We start from the raw sequence: 14787 nt of genomic DNA on the forward strand, positions 1-14787 counted from the left end.
AGTATTCTAATTCCGCTATTAAGCTATACATTTTTTTTTTTTTTTTTGCTAGTTGCTTTACGTCGCACCGATGCAGATAGATCTTATGGCGACGATAGGACAGGGAAGGGTTAGGAGTGGGAAGGAAGCGGCCGTGGCCTTAATTAAGGTACAGCCCCAGCATTTGCCTGGTGTGAAAATGGGAAGCTACGGAAAACCATTTTCAGGGCTGCCGACAGTGGGGTTCGAACCTAATACTCCCGAATACTGGATACTGGCCGCACTTAAGCGACTGCAGCTATCGAGCTCGGTCCTATACATTCTAGTAGTTCCAGTATTATGTTGCAGAATCTATTACTGCATATTTACATTTAGTTATTTTCTATCTACCTCAATACCCCCTATTTCTGCCCATGCAATGTTCTTGATATCACAAGAGCATTTAGAATATTTTTATGTACCGTAGCTTATGTTCAGTATTTGGAATCTTCCTTTCCAAACACACCGTGCTACAGTACCGGTCAAAAGTTTCGGACCACACAAACAAATCCTGAAATGTCATCTAGAACCTAAAATTGTGCTACTAGACCTCTGTATTTTTTTCCTGAGCTCTCGCATCTAATATGGTATACGTCTCCTGATTTCATTAGGCCAAGTGTTGTAGAAGTTATACATTTTTAACTGTTGGAAGGTCACATCAGAATGTCAAAATTTTTCGGAACATTATGTACTATATACTCCAATTGGTTTCAAGTATCACCACCAAGATTCATTTGTAGACTTAAAAATAAATGGGGGTCATTGTAGTATAAATGTTAAAAAAATCCGAAAAATGCGGCACCGATTTTCGTGCGTTTATTGTTTTTAAACCAGCGCTAAGATGGCCAGTTTTTTCTTGTTCTTGTCATAGGTCTCAGTGTGAGCTGTTGGCATCAGAAATGTGTTCTTGGATGTCACTGCAGAGTGCAAATGAAACTATCAGGACAAATAAGTCTGATGCCGATAGCTCGCTCCGAGACCTTGGGCCATACATGACAAAGACAAAGAAAAGTCAAACATCTTGGCGCTGCTTCGAAAAAAAAAAAAAAACACGCAAGAAACCTCGTGCCGTATATTTTTGGAATTTTTACATTTATACTAAAATGGCCCCAATCTATTGCTAAGTCTAAAAGAATCTTGATGGTGACACTTGTAACCAATTAGAGTATACAGTACATTAGGCTATATTACCAAAAAATCTAAAATGTTGGAGTTAAAAATTCAGAACTTCTACGGTACTTGGAGTAACTCAATGAAATCAGGCGACATATATCCTGTTGTATGTGAGAGCTGAGAAAGAAAATGGCAGAGGTTTTGTGGCACAATTTTAGGTTCTAGATGACATTTCGTTATTTGTTTATGTGCTCCTAAAATGTTGACCGGTACTGTAGATAGAGCGGCCATCTCTTTCATTTTTGTTCGTCTTATTTGTTGATTACATATCCTATTTGATGTTCTTGTAATTCCTAAGTATTCTGTTTTATTGACCACTTAAATTCAACAACTTCTAACCGCCACCTTTCTTTTTCTTTTAATTGCTTTCCTTTTTTTTTAACATACCATTTGTTCTTCTAATGTTAAATTTAAAATTCCATTTTCTGCAAAATGCAGCCGTCTTCTTGATACTGTTTTGCATACCGACTGATGTCCAAGAGAAGGATGTCGTCTGCGAAAACCAGGCCAGGAATGTCTCTATTATTCAGACGTGTGCTTGTCCTATCCTCCTTTCCTTCATTATCCAAAACATCATTAATAATGAGTACGAACAATATTTACATCCCTGCTTAAGTCCAATATTTGAATGTATCTCTCCTACCGTTAAGCATTCCTTTACTTTAATTGTGCATATCACTTTCGCATACAGATCTTCGATCAGCCGGTAGAAACCATCACTGATCACATACACACGTCAGCAGCTGTCTCAGGAAGACAAAATCAGGCAAACCGGTCGTGGGCCAACAGACTCGGTCGTGGAACGAAGATGTAGAAATGGCTGAGAAGGCTAAATGGGAGGCTTGTAAAACTTGGCGGAAAACAAAACTACAAGCGGATCACAACCTGTGTAAGATACGGAAGTCTGGCGCACAATCACTCTTGTCCCAACAAAAAATTGCCACTACCGAGGCCGCAGAGGGTGCAAATATGATCTACCGTCTAGCCAAATCCTGGTATCGAGTAACGGAAGGTCACGTCCTGCAAATTAAAAATGCAAATAGCCAACTTCTCCGAATTAATGTAATTGGCTTTACGTCCCACTACGAACTACTTTTACGATTTTCGGAGACGGGGAGGTGTCGTAATTTAGTCCCGCTGGAGTTCTGATACGTGCCAGTAAATCTACCGACACGAGGCTGACGTATTTGAGCACCTTCAAATATCACCGGACTGAGCCAGGATCGAACGTGCCAACTTGGGGTCAGAAAGCAAGCGTCTGAGCCACTCAGCCTGGCAACTTCTCTGAAACCCGATATCTATTTTGCACCTTTGGAGGGACTACAACAAGAATGTAATGACGAATTTCCACACCAACCGATATCTTGTGGTGATGCAGTTGCTGGACATGTCCTGCCATTTAATATCCAGGAAGTATCACAAACTATGAGCAAGATTATAATGGCAGACCAGGCGACATACCATCTGAAGTCTGGGAGATATTTGGCCAAAGCGGAGCTGAAGTCCTTGTAGCCATTTTCTGTCGACGAAGGATGCAATCCCAGACCTATCTTGCCTATATGGTACGGAAAACAAAACTACAAGCAAATCACAACCTGTAAAAGATGCCGAAGTCTGGCGCAAAATCACTCTTGCCCCAACAAAATATCGCCACTACCAAGGCCGCAGAGGGCGCAAATAAGGTGACGTTGAATGTTCAAACTACCGCCCAATCCGACTACTGTGCCACTAGTTGAAAGTCTTCGAGCGAGTTCTAGACCGCCGCCTACGCAACATTGCCTAGATCTCCCAAAAACAATGCGGCTTTGTCAAGAGGCTTAACACAACGGATGCAATCCATGCAGGCCGCCTCCTCATAGAAAGGCGTAGAAAGAAGACTAAATCTCTACATCTGGCCTTCGTGGACTTGGAGAACGCTTTCGATAGGGTGAGCGAAATTAAAATATGTCCTTTAGTTATCAAAATACAACAGGTGAAAATTCATGAGAGGGGGGGGGGTCCATTTTTTCAGAAGTAGCCCTTCCATAAATTTCAATTGGACTTAAATGTTGGAAGATAACCGCATATTAATGTTGTATATCGTTGAAATAGGCACAAAAATGACGAATCTAGTGGTATGTATTCCATTTCTGTTGGTTAATTTAATCAGAAGTTACTAAGTTGCAAAATTATATATATATATATCAGTTTATTGTCTCAGATATGTGCTTATTGTGGAGCGTAGTGCAATGCACACGTTTAAAATATATTTATTGTACCTTACTTCGGTTATCACAGACGTGTATTTTTATAAAAGGAAACAATAGATACTTTTTAACATTTGACTCATTCTTTCCATTCTGTATATTGTTAGGAGGGAGTGGTTGGCCAGTGGTGTACGCCGTGTTAAAATAATAATCATCACCTTCATGTACAAACAACGAATCACACTACTAACCGTACACGCAATACTGAATACATCCCCCCCCACATAGGGTTAGGTTCAGGAAGGGAATTCGGTCGTAAAACTGGGATTCATCCGCATTAGTGCCGACCCCAGATAAAATGAGGGAAAAGCCAAGAAAGAAGGAAACGTTTATTATCTGGAAAACCGCTAAGTTGTTACTTCAAAAGTTATTGCAAACCTTCCTGTGTCCATGTTTGTAATTTGGTGTGAAAGGGTGTAATCCAGGTCCATGTTGGTGATGTTCTTATTGACATCTGTTAAAATAGTATTCATTCGAAAGTTATTATATCGTATCAGACGACGTGTTAAAATGCATGCAAATCTGTTAATGCGAGGACAAAAACTCTCGTAAAACTTAATTGCAACAGCTGTAACACACAAATGAATTAACATAAAATTCAGGTTTATATGTAAGAAACTTAAACAAGTTTGACGGCTTACAACTAGCCATTCATATGTCTCTATTCTGCAGTACATCAGCCGCTAACAACCTATGTCTGTGCTTGACATTGCTTTAAGAAACCTATATCTCTGGTAGTTTTAAAACCATGAATAGGATGTAAGGAATACTAGTGAGTTAACTGGACGGGACTTTGTGAACTGGGTCCTATCGACGGAAAATGCTGTGAATTAGGTCCTTCAAGAAAGGAGAAAGTTCCATGTAAATTAGATCTCTCAAATGTTAGTTTCTCTGTAGGTGAATACGAAAGGCTTGAAGGTTAACTTGAATCATTCCTTAAAAGTAACTAAAATGTTAATCTTTCTCTGAATATTTAATTCACACGGATTTCGCAAATACCTAGTGTAACAAAATTCAAGACTAAAACTTCTAAGGGTAATAAAAGAGATCAAATCACGTATGTTTTATTAAATAACCGTAGGTCTGAAAATTATAATTGAGATACTTTGTGACGTTGAGAATGGAAATATTAAATTTGAATGTTATTGTAATCGTTTATTAAACTGTTCAAAAGTACGGCCTCCTTCTGCAATACAATAAATTGCCTGTCTTACACGTTCAGAAACTTCAGGCATGTGCTGTAGAGTGTAAGCAGCTGGAAGCACCTGATCGACGAACTCTTCCACCGATTCAATTAGAGTTTCATACATCAGCTTCTTCAAGTGCCTTCCCCGCTTGGTGAGTGTATCTGTTCATTTTCTAAGGACAGAGGCCATATTGATTTAATTTGAAGGGAGAGTGCTGTTGATGATGGTGCTTCATCTACGGGGCTTAGATCATTGTTGTCAACAGCCCGTTGTAATTAGTGTGTACGAAGTCTATCTGATAACCTGTGTGGTATACGTTATTTGCAGGGTGGGGGCTAGGAATAGGAAGGAAAAGCCTGTGAAGTGTATGTTAGGTAATATCCCGGTGTTCTCCTGGAACTGAATTGGGGAAACTATTCTCAGGATGGTAGAAAGTAAGATTTTAACCCACTTGTCTTCACAGTTGTGTTTACCAGGCAATTGCTGACGGAGCCTGTAACACTAAACAACAAATTTTAACCAAATGTTTGCTTCGAAAATAAAAATAACCGATTCTTATGTATTTTGACTGCTAAAGAATAAAGATTGGTTTCGATTTATTAGAAATTTTTAAAAATATGCAATAATATAGTACATATACATACATGTGAAATGTCGTAGGGCTTTTAGTGCCGGGATATCCCAGGACGGGTTCGGCTCGCCAGGTGCAGGTCTTTCTATTTGACTCCCGTAGGCGACCTGCGCGTCGTGATGAGGATGAAATGATGAAGACAACACATACACCCACCCCCGTGCCATTGGAATTAACCAATTAAGGTTAAAATCCCCGACCCGGCCGGGAATCGAACCCGGGACCCTCTGAACCGAAGGCCAGTACGCTGACTGTTCAGCCAACGAGTCGGACTACATACATGCATGTAAGACACTGAAACTATTGGCTTACCTGACTTATAAACATCCCTAGTTATCCACCAATAATAATCGGCAATCATAGCGGTGGTACATTTCCCCTGGTATCATCATTCCATCGTAGCTATTTGCTGGTGAAAACGCTCACCATGTTAATCACTCACATTCACGTTGTCAGGAAAGAAGTCCAAATGGGATTGAAGGAAGTGAAGTTTGAGTGACATATTGGACGCCATTTGTTTGTAAGCAGCCAATAAGTTTCCCACAAGTTCCTTATAGTTTGCGGATGTCTTTTTTTTCAAGAAGTTTAGCGCAACCTGTCGCAAGGCATTCCAAGCCACGAGTTCATCACCAGTCAGCATGTTTTGAAATTCTTGATCATTAAGAATTTTTCGAATTTGGGGACCGATAACATTTTCTTCCTTGATTTTGGATTTAGTTATGGGTGGAAATTTATTAAGGAGTTATTGGAAAGCCGCACTATTTTTATTCATGGTTTTGACAACATTCTTCATTAGGCCCAGCTTTATGTGTAACGGAAGAAGCAACACAGTAGTAGAATTTACAAGAGGGACATGGGTTATATTAATTTTATCTGGTTCTGCAATTGTTCTCTGTGGCCAGCCCTTCTTTACGTAATGGGAAGCCTTGTCCTGGCTGCCCCATTCGCATATGAAACAACAGTACATGGTGCAACGTAGTTGCGAACCAAGTAATAATGCAATTACCTTCAGTTCACCGCATATACAGAGGGGTCCAGAAAAATGCAGACACTCTTTGATAGTCAATATTAATGAGACAAAATGACATACCGTTACAATTATTGCACGGGGGGTGGGGGGTATTTTGTGTGTTCAAAGTGACCCCCATTAGCAGCCAAACAACGTCGATGCCTCTGAATTGTTGACCGAACTACGGCTGTCAGTGTTGCCGGTGTGATAGCCGCACAGGACGCATCAATGGTTTCTCGTAGCTCGTTCTGTGTAGCTGGCTTCTGTTGATAAACTTCATATTTCAAGCCCCCATAGGTAGAAGTCAAGAGATGTAAGTTCTGGAGACCGTGGTGGGTACTCAGCAGCTCCTCTTCGACCTATCCATCGTACAGGTAGATTTTTACTCAAATGGGCTCTGACATCTCTGCAGTAGTGAGGCGGAGCGCCATCTTTTTGTAGGTAAAATCTTTCGTTTCCAAACACCTTTCGGATGGCAGGTAAAATCGATGTTTGCAGGATATGAAAATACACCTCACCAGCCAATCAAACCGCGCGATGACAGACCACACCACACATTAACACCGGAGAGATTAACATGTTTGTCCACGTGAACGTGAGGATTTTCAGGAGCCCAGTACACGCAGTTGTGGCGGTTTACAGTACCGCTCAGTTTGAATTGCGCCTCGTCAGACCAGATAACCATCCCTGCAAACCGTTCATACCCGCGAACCACTCTCAGTACTCCTTCCTTCAATCCGGGTCGTCCTCGATCATAGCGTGTAGCGATCTTGTAATGCACACTTTCCACATTGCAGCCTTCAGAATTCGTCGTACAGTTTTTCGGCTTACCCCGCTTTCACGTGCATCCTGATTCACAGATTTTTGAGGTGATCTAGTAAAATGTTGCAACGCAGCAGCGCTGGAAGCTGAACTTGAAGTTTTTGGTCGGCCAGACCTTTTCTTATGTACATCCTGAACAGTACCGTCGGCTTCAAATTTATTCCGAATACGATAAATTGTTGTAGGTGTTGGTGGCTGAGTTCCGTACACATTACGCCATTCCCGTTGTACCTCCATCATGTTTTCGTTCTTCCAGTACCACTTCAATGCGGCCTTGCGTTGCTCCAACGACAATCGTATTTCATTCATTGCTGCACTGTCATCTGCTGAAAAACGCGCGCCAAGATTGTCGCGACATTCACGTGACCTCCATCATCTGTTGAGAAAACAATGGACTACGCTACCTTGCAAATATTGCAGCGATATGTCATTTTGTTCCAAATGTATTAACTGTCAGTGTCTACATGTTTCTGATGCCACGGATATCTTTCACAATTTAAACACCTGATAAGTTTTTCCATGTTTGAATGTGTTTCCTTCATATGTAGGCCTACTGCATATGCAACAGGAATTGGAAGGTAAAGAATTTCCATTATGCAGTAAAACTGCTTTTAAGCTTAATTTGGATGCGTCTATAAACAATCGCCAGCTTTTAGGTTGGTGTGGGATGTTTAAAGAATTCATGAGACCGTCAATGATACTGCAAAATATAAAAAATATAATACCGTCTCTACTAGAAAAAAAATGTTCCAGAGGTTTTTGACGAACACGAAATACTGACACTTTACCTCCTGCCAAAAGGTTCCACTCTTGAAGTCTGGATCCAAGAAATTCAGCTTTAGCCTTGGACAGTTCCGGATCTCTTATTAGCGCTTATGATAGGAGGGTGCTTCTGTAATCGTGGAGAAAATAATTCGAGGAAGGTGCAGTAGTTTTGAAATCAGGATTTTGTGATGTTCATGGACCTGGTACGAAGAGCATAGTCGTAACTGACGTGTCACTTTTGTCTTGTTTTTCGTCAGAATTGATGAAATGGAATTCAGGAGGTTTCGGTACAGGAAGCTGTTCATGATGCATTACCACGTTGAGTGCCAGACCGATTTTCATAGGATTGCCGTATAGTGCCGTGAGCTAATAACATCGAGTTACTCCCTGGTGCCAAAACGTTCACAGGCTTAACCAAGCAGATGATCGCTGAAATGAGGATGTATTTATGATATATTAGGTTAAATTATTATGTATATTAGGTAAAATATTGCGACCGCATATGGGGTCGTATTGGTCATTACGAACTGTACACGTAAACGCGCCCCCATATGGGGTCGTACTTATACAGTAGTTACTGACACGAACCTCGGTAATATTTACCTTTTCCTTTGCAGGGACGCGTTAAATGCTGTTGATTATGAGAGGTGTGTTAGCTTGTTCATACTGGAGCCGTAAAAATGTACGATCCCCGATTTTAGGTCAGGAAATGTTTGTAAATGACGATCTTCCGATTTTAGGTTAGGCAATTTTCGTATAGAATATAGTTATATAAAGTAATGAAAATCATGTGAATTTGGTAAATTAGGATGTAACAGAATAATATTATAAGAAGAATTAGTAGTTAAGTAATACTGAACAAGTATATAATTTTGTTTGTATACATTTTAATTTGAGTAAGAGAACCTAGCAGCGATGATTGTGCAACATGGGAAACCAGTGTCCTATATCATTGAAGACGGTCATAATTTTTGCAACAGCTGGCTTAGACACCCGGATTACATTGGGGATACGTATGCTGAAGACAGTAACATCAATGTGGATGAACGTGCGAGATCGCTATTTGCTCTGTACTGGGTTTAAAATCACTGTAACTATATACTTCGTCTACATCATTGTCCGACTTGTTCGATATATCGTCCAGACTATCTGCACTAAATCTTTTACTGTTCGATTTACTCGTAACGACTTAAAAAAGAAAAGGAAACTCACAGCTCTGCACACTTACATAAACAATCCGTGCGCGAGATAGACAATGACTTTGTCACCCTAAAAAGCACTTTGACGTACCCATATATGGTCGCGCCAAAACAGGAATTGAGGGATGGAAGGTGGACTATGCACGTACTTAAATAGACGACCAGCAGATGGAAGGAAGATACTTTATAGAGCTTCGAAACACATACCTACTGCGCACCCAAATGGGTTCGCACAGTTCTTGAGTTAGAACGAACGTACGACCCCATATGGGGACGTGAAGTTCAAAAACTTGACTACTCTCACGTACCCAAATGGCGTCGCATGGCACTCAACGTGTTACTGGACAAATGTCAGATGGAATGTTAAGGTACTTGATAGTCCACTTTTTCTTTTCAGACAAACCTTGGATTTTTGGTACCATGCAAAAATAATTATCGACATGATAACTTGGTTATCGCCATATCATTGGTATTGCAAAGTGCATAGATGACCTTTCTCCATTTAACCAGTCCCGTAGATTAGTACTACAAGTATTACAACACTTTTTTTGGTGCTCATTAGTTATCTGCATCACCAACTTTGCAGCCGAAGTAGAGTAGGTACCATTTCTTTATTACTGGTGTAATGTTACGCTTTTGAGAAGACAATGTTACTTCCGCACATAAATAACAAAAGTTATTTACACTGTTCACACACTTGCGAGGGATGATAATGGAAATACTAATCATTATCACTTATGCTAATACAATTACTTTAAAAATGCTGCTGCTTTCCTTTGGCAGAGAAAACTATACTTTCAAATAAATGAAATAACACAATACTTCTTTACAGATAAACAGCTGCAAATCAACTGAATCATCTTCCCACACAAGTACCTGCATTTATTGGTGTCAAAAAACCCACCCTCCTGAAAACAGGTGTATGATGGAAGTACCGCTATTGTACCTCTTGTAACTAAATTCCAGTTAAATTTTAGTGAATTCAGCCAGATGTTACATCATACGAAATAGAACCAATTAACAAAAAATATTATTAGTATAGTGACATTTCCCTTTCCTTTGCCGATAACCTCATCCTTCGTAGGTCAGAACTTTTCAATTTTTCCTCTGATTAGTGTAAAGGGGGGATGGTTACCTGGTTGTACTTCCCCTTAAGACAATCACCAATAATAATAATAATAATAATAATAATAATAATAATAATAATAATAATAATAATAATAATAATAATAATAATAATAATAATAATGGCGAATTATTACCGTAAAATATTATTTGTTTTACCTCCCACTAACTATTGTACTTTAACGGTTTTCGGAGTCGCCGAGGTGCCTAAATTTGATGCCACAGGAGTTATTTTACGTGCTGTTAAATTTAAATTTACTGCCACGAAACTGGCATGTTTGAGCATCTTCAAATACCGCCGGACCGAGCCGGGATCGATCCCGCTAACTTGAGCTCAGAAGGCCAGCGCACTACCATATGAATCATTCATCCAGGCGAATTATTACCATTGAAAATTATATTTTCAAGCTGTTTGCTTGAGCCGCATCATAAAATGAACAATACTTGTGAACATCCTGAGGGAAAAAAAGTTATCCAAAAAATGTTATTGCTCATGTTTAAGTTTTTTTTTAAGGCGTAAAATATAATGTAAAAGTTTAGAGTTCCTGATTATGTTTAAGGTTACCTTCAGACTGTGACGATATTATGTAAGATGAAGGTGATCAAGTGTGCTGAGGCTGAACAGCCATGCCCTTGGCCCGGATCGACCTCGTGACTTAAGGAAAGGCTACTGAACCGCCGCTGCACTCCTTCTCTGGCGTTAATACATTTACATATTATTGAGAGTAACAACAAAGCTGCTTTGATCAGTCAGTATTTCTTTATTTTGTTAGAACCAGCTGCGTAACGACATTGATAGGTTGTTTTGGTTTTTACGTCCCACTAAATTGACGGGTTCTCTGTTTATGTACTCAAGATCGTAGGATAATAATAATAATAATAATAATAATAATAATAATAATATAATCGCCGCCATAATAATAATAATAATAATAATCATTTGGCCCAGCTACCGTGTTCAGGTATTATAATTAGAAGCCATTTAGGATGCCTGTTTGTAAATTTCGACGTTCCGTTTTGCACTACCAGATGGCAGAGAAACTGAAACTGTTTTGGGGAGACCTATATGCTGAATATAACACCGAATATATATCCAGATATCTTTTGCATGCCGACATCATACGACATGGAGTGCCAAGTGGACATTTTTCCACTTTCAGACATCGGACCACCTCTGCCGGGCATAAAATCGCAATCTTGCATCTGGAGGTGGACACTCAACTACTGATCCACAGAGGGAGCTGGTAAAAGTACTTCACTGTGAGAGGTCCGTTTAGTAGATTTTTCAGCACGTTCAAGAATTTGGGAAAATACCGAATACCTCACTTCTCTTAAAACCGATGATAATTGAAGGGATGTTTATTATTATTATTATTATTATTATTATTATTATTATTATTATTATTATTATTAAGCCTCTGTGGTTCAGACGGCAGCGCGTCGGCCTCTCGCTGCTGGATACCGTGGTTCAAATCCCGGTCATTCCATGCGAGATTTGTGCTGGACAAAGCGGAGGCGGGACAGGTTTTTCTCCGGGTACTCCGGTTTTCCCTGTCATCTTCCATTACAGCAACACTCTTCGTTCTCATTTCGCAGCATCTATCATTCATTAATATACCACTTTGGGAGTGGCGACCCCATCGTAATAATAGCCTATAAATGATTCATTCATTACATCCCTGACCCGGTCACTGACTGGAAAACAGGTTGTAGATTTTCATATTATTATTATTATTATTATTATTATTATTATTATTATTATTATTATTATTATTATTATTATTATTATTATGATAAACCATAAGGCTCTAAACTGCTGTACGCCCAGTATCATTTCTACTTTCTCTTCGAATTGTGTTTTTTTAATAAAGCTAGAACTGGATAAAAATTATGCTATTTTTAATGTCGACTTACTAACAGCGAGAATTTTGGGCACAATCCTGGCTTTGGCTATGAGTTGCAGTGGAAAATTTAAAAAAAGTTCTTAAGGTAGTCTAGAATGTAATTTTAACTCATGAATATTAGTTATGTTTCGTTACTTGAAGCTTGTTACTTACGTTAGTTTCTCAGTCCACTCTGGACGTGGGGAATTAAACCCGCGGCTTACCAGCATATGTTCACGATATGAGAAAAACATTAACTCTCTGTCACTCACTCACTTGAGGGGAATGCTGGTGTTGTACCATACTGTTTACACCAAAGACACCTGAATACATCTTTGTCGTACTCTAGTTGAAGAAAATACTTTTTATTTTATTTTGTGTGATTGGAATATTGTTCTTGTATGTAAGATCTGTTAGTAATAACGTTAAATGGTTTTCTCTGCTGACTTTCTTTCATAAAGGAGCACCGAAAATAGGGCCTAAGTTCACATCTTCTGTATTATCCTTTTTCCAGTTTACTAAGCTTAGGCCTTGGATTAACTAAATGATAAGAATGATTTAATTATATTAACAAAATTTACTTCCCTAGAGGCCAGATTTCGTTGGTCTCCAGAAGCTGAAGGAGGAAAAATCGAGAATCCCTTTTTATAATTATGGTATCTCATGCTATGTTTTTGTGGGCGAGTGACGTGGGCGCAGCCTGTATTCTGGCGTCACGCTGACGTCACGAGCCTTCTCCCTACCTTATGTTGGGTCGGCGCTGGCTGGCACACGCTGGCCTGCGACACGTAGCTTCCTTCTGACACCTGCCGGCGTAGTGTCTTCGCTCAAAATTACCGACACATCGTTTGTTTATTCGTCCCAAACAGTGAGGCACAGTCAGTAACTATCTCGAAAAGTTCAGTCTTGAGTGGCTTCATGCTAGTGTATTGTGTCGGTTATTTGTTCTAGTGTCGCCTGAGGCAAAGGGCAGTTGGAAATCTAACGAAAGATGAAGAATTACGTTGATATACCACAGAGGTAAGGTTACTAATCTATTATCGGAGTGTTGTGTTATATAAAGAATAAGGAATGTTTCATTCTTGCTTCGATGTTTCATATGTAGTTTTATTTGTCATTCAGAAACTCTAGCGATTTTATTTGTGAATCGTTCGTGAGTGCGCCACTCTGGCTAGTGTTTTACAAAAAATATTGCATTTAAGGAACTCTGGCCTTCAGTAATAGTATTTAAATTAAATGTAATGCGTCACAGCACGAAACATCAAATAGCGTAAATTAGGAGCCTTTGTGAATGCGAATATGTGAGCATCAAAACATTCTTGGAATGTATCCTTCGAAGCCATTCTCGAAGTATTTATAAATTTGCCAGCTGTTAAAAGACATATGTTTATCGTTAAGATATTTTGACCAGTGCTATGAAACACGGAGTGTTAGCACTTATTTCCTCCTTATGTTTAATTCATGTTAGTTTTTTGTACAATTTGAATATTAGATGTTTTGATGGCGATCCGTGAGCTAAGGGATGCGCACTACCTGTACTTTTTCTATGTCTATGGTATGAACGCGCTGTTTTCGCGCGATCAATAACTTGCTCCTTGCGGCGGCATCACTGTAACGCAAGACGGCCCAACTCGGCTCCCATCGGCCGGCTCCGGGGACCTATTTCCGGGCGCACTGCGGTTCGGAGGTCGCGCGTGTTCCAAACATCAACAAGAGTTGAGGACCTTACTGAATTTTAGGCCATTGTCATGATCTACGACTGCGCTGTTCACTGTATAACGCCTGAGTATGTTCATTGCAATAGAAGTACAGTCGTTTGTAGATTGTAATTATATCCAGTGGCGTGTTACGTCCTGTCGGTCAGCCATGATGAAATCCGATTATTTTTATTAGATTTATTTATGACATTTGTATCTTCTATCTGGTGGTGGACAGTTTGAGTAAATGTGACAGACTTATTCCACAGAACTGCTGTATTAATAGTTCGAGGTATAACTTCATGGTCACTAAATATGTGTTGACAGTATTTCATTGACGCCACAGTGAACAATTTGAGATAAGCAATGTGCGTTTGTGACATGGCAAATTGTGTGTGGCCTGTGTATGTCAGGTACGTTTTGAACCTTGCTATAATTTTCGATGTGTTGTCATTTTCATCAAGTGTCCTGATATATTGAATTGATAAATATATGATTTGTTGTAGCATCATTTCCGTTATATGTACTGAACTGTATAACATCCGAACCAAGACTATTCAAAGAGCATTCTGATCAGTTATTACAATAACATTTTGTGCATAACTGTTGTTTCAAATACAAAATGTGCTGTAAAGAGTAACAGTGTTTCATTCCAGAAAGGAGCTTTCTTATACTTTTCCAAATAATATCAAGTCAGAAATTAACTTCCCAGGGTTAACTTTTTGGTATAAATTTACGGATTTATCAGCCAAACTTAATGGACAAATGATGTTAAATTACGTAATCATCATCAGGAGTGGCGCCACAAAAAATTCGTCAGCCATATGTTCAAAGAGAGGATCATTGGCATTTAAGTAGTGATAACTGTTTCCTGATTTCTGAAAGATAAGAAATTAGTATGCAAGTACTGTCGACTTTTGTGATTGAAAAGCCTGATTACTTTCAGTCTTTGTTGCTTTAGTGTGTCACTTTCAAGGCTGAAGAATCATTCAACTAGCTCGAACTTCACTGAACATACTTTCGTCCATTCTG

The 14787-nt window shown here is 39.4% G+C and overlaps 1 protein-coding gene across 3 annotated transcripts in view; it reads left to right on the forward strand.

Annotated features, from left to right (window-relative positions):
* Polr2H (DNA-directed RNA polymerases I, II, and III subunit Rpb8) overlaps positions 1-14787 on the forward strand; it is a 750482-nt gene that overhangs the window by 440510 nt on the left and 295185 nt on the right. The window contains exon 1 of one of the 3 annotated variants that reach the window (XM_067137577.2): positions 13964-14168. The exons of the other annotated variants lie outside the window; for them this stretch is intronic. Coding sequence (XP_066993678.1) covers positions 14162-14168 — 7 coding nt within the window. The 5' untranslated portion in view covers positions 13964-14161. Of the gene's footprint in view, positions 1-13963; positions 14169-14787 lie in introns of those variants that run through there. 3 annotated transcript variants of the gene reach the window in all.

This window comes from Anabrus simplex, chromosome 1 (assembly GCF_040414725.1).
Source record: "Anabrus simplex isolate iqAnaSimp1 chromosome 1, ASM4041472v1, whole genome shotgun sequence".
Classification (NCBI taxonomy): Eukaryota; Metazoa; Arthropoda; class Insecta; order Orthoptera; family Tettigoniidae; genus Anabrus; species Anabrus simplex.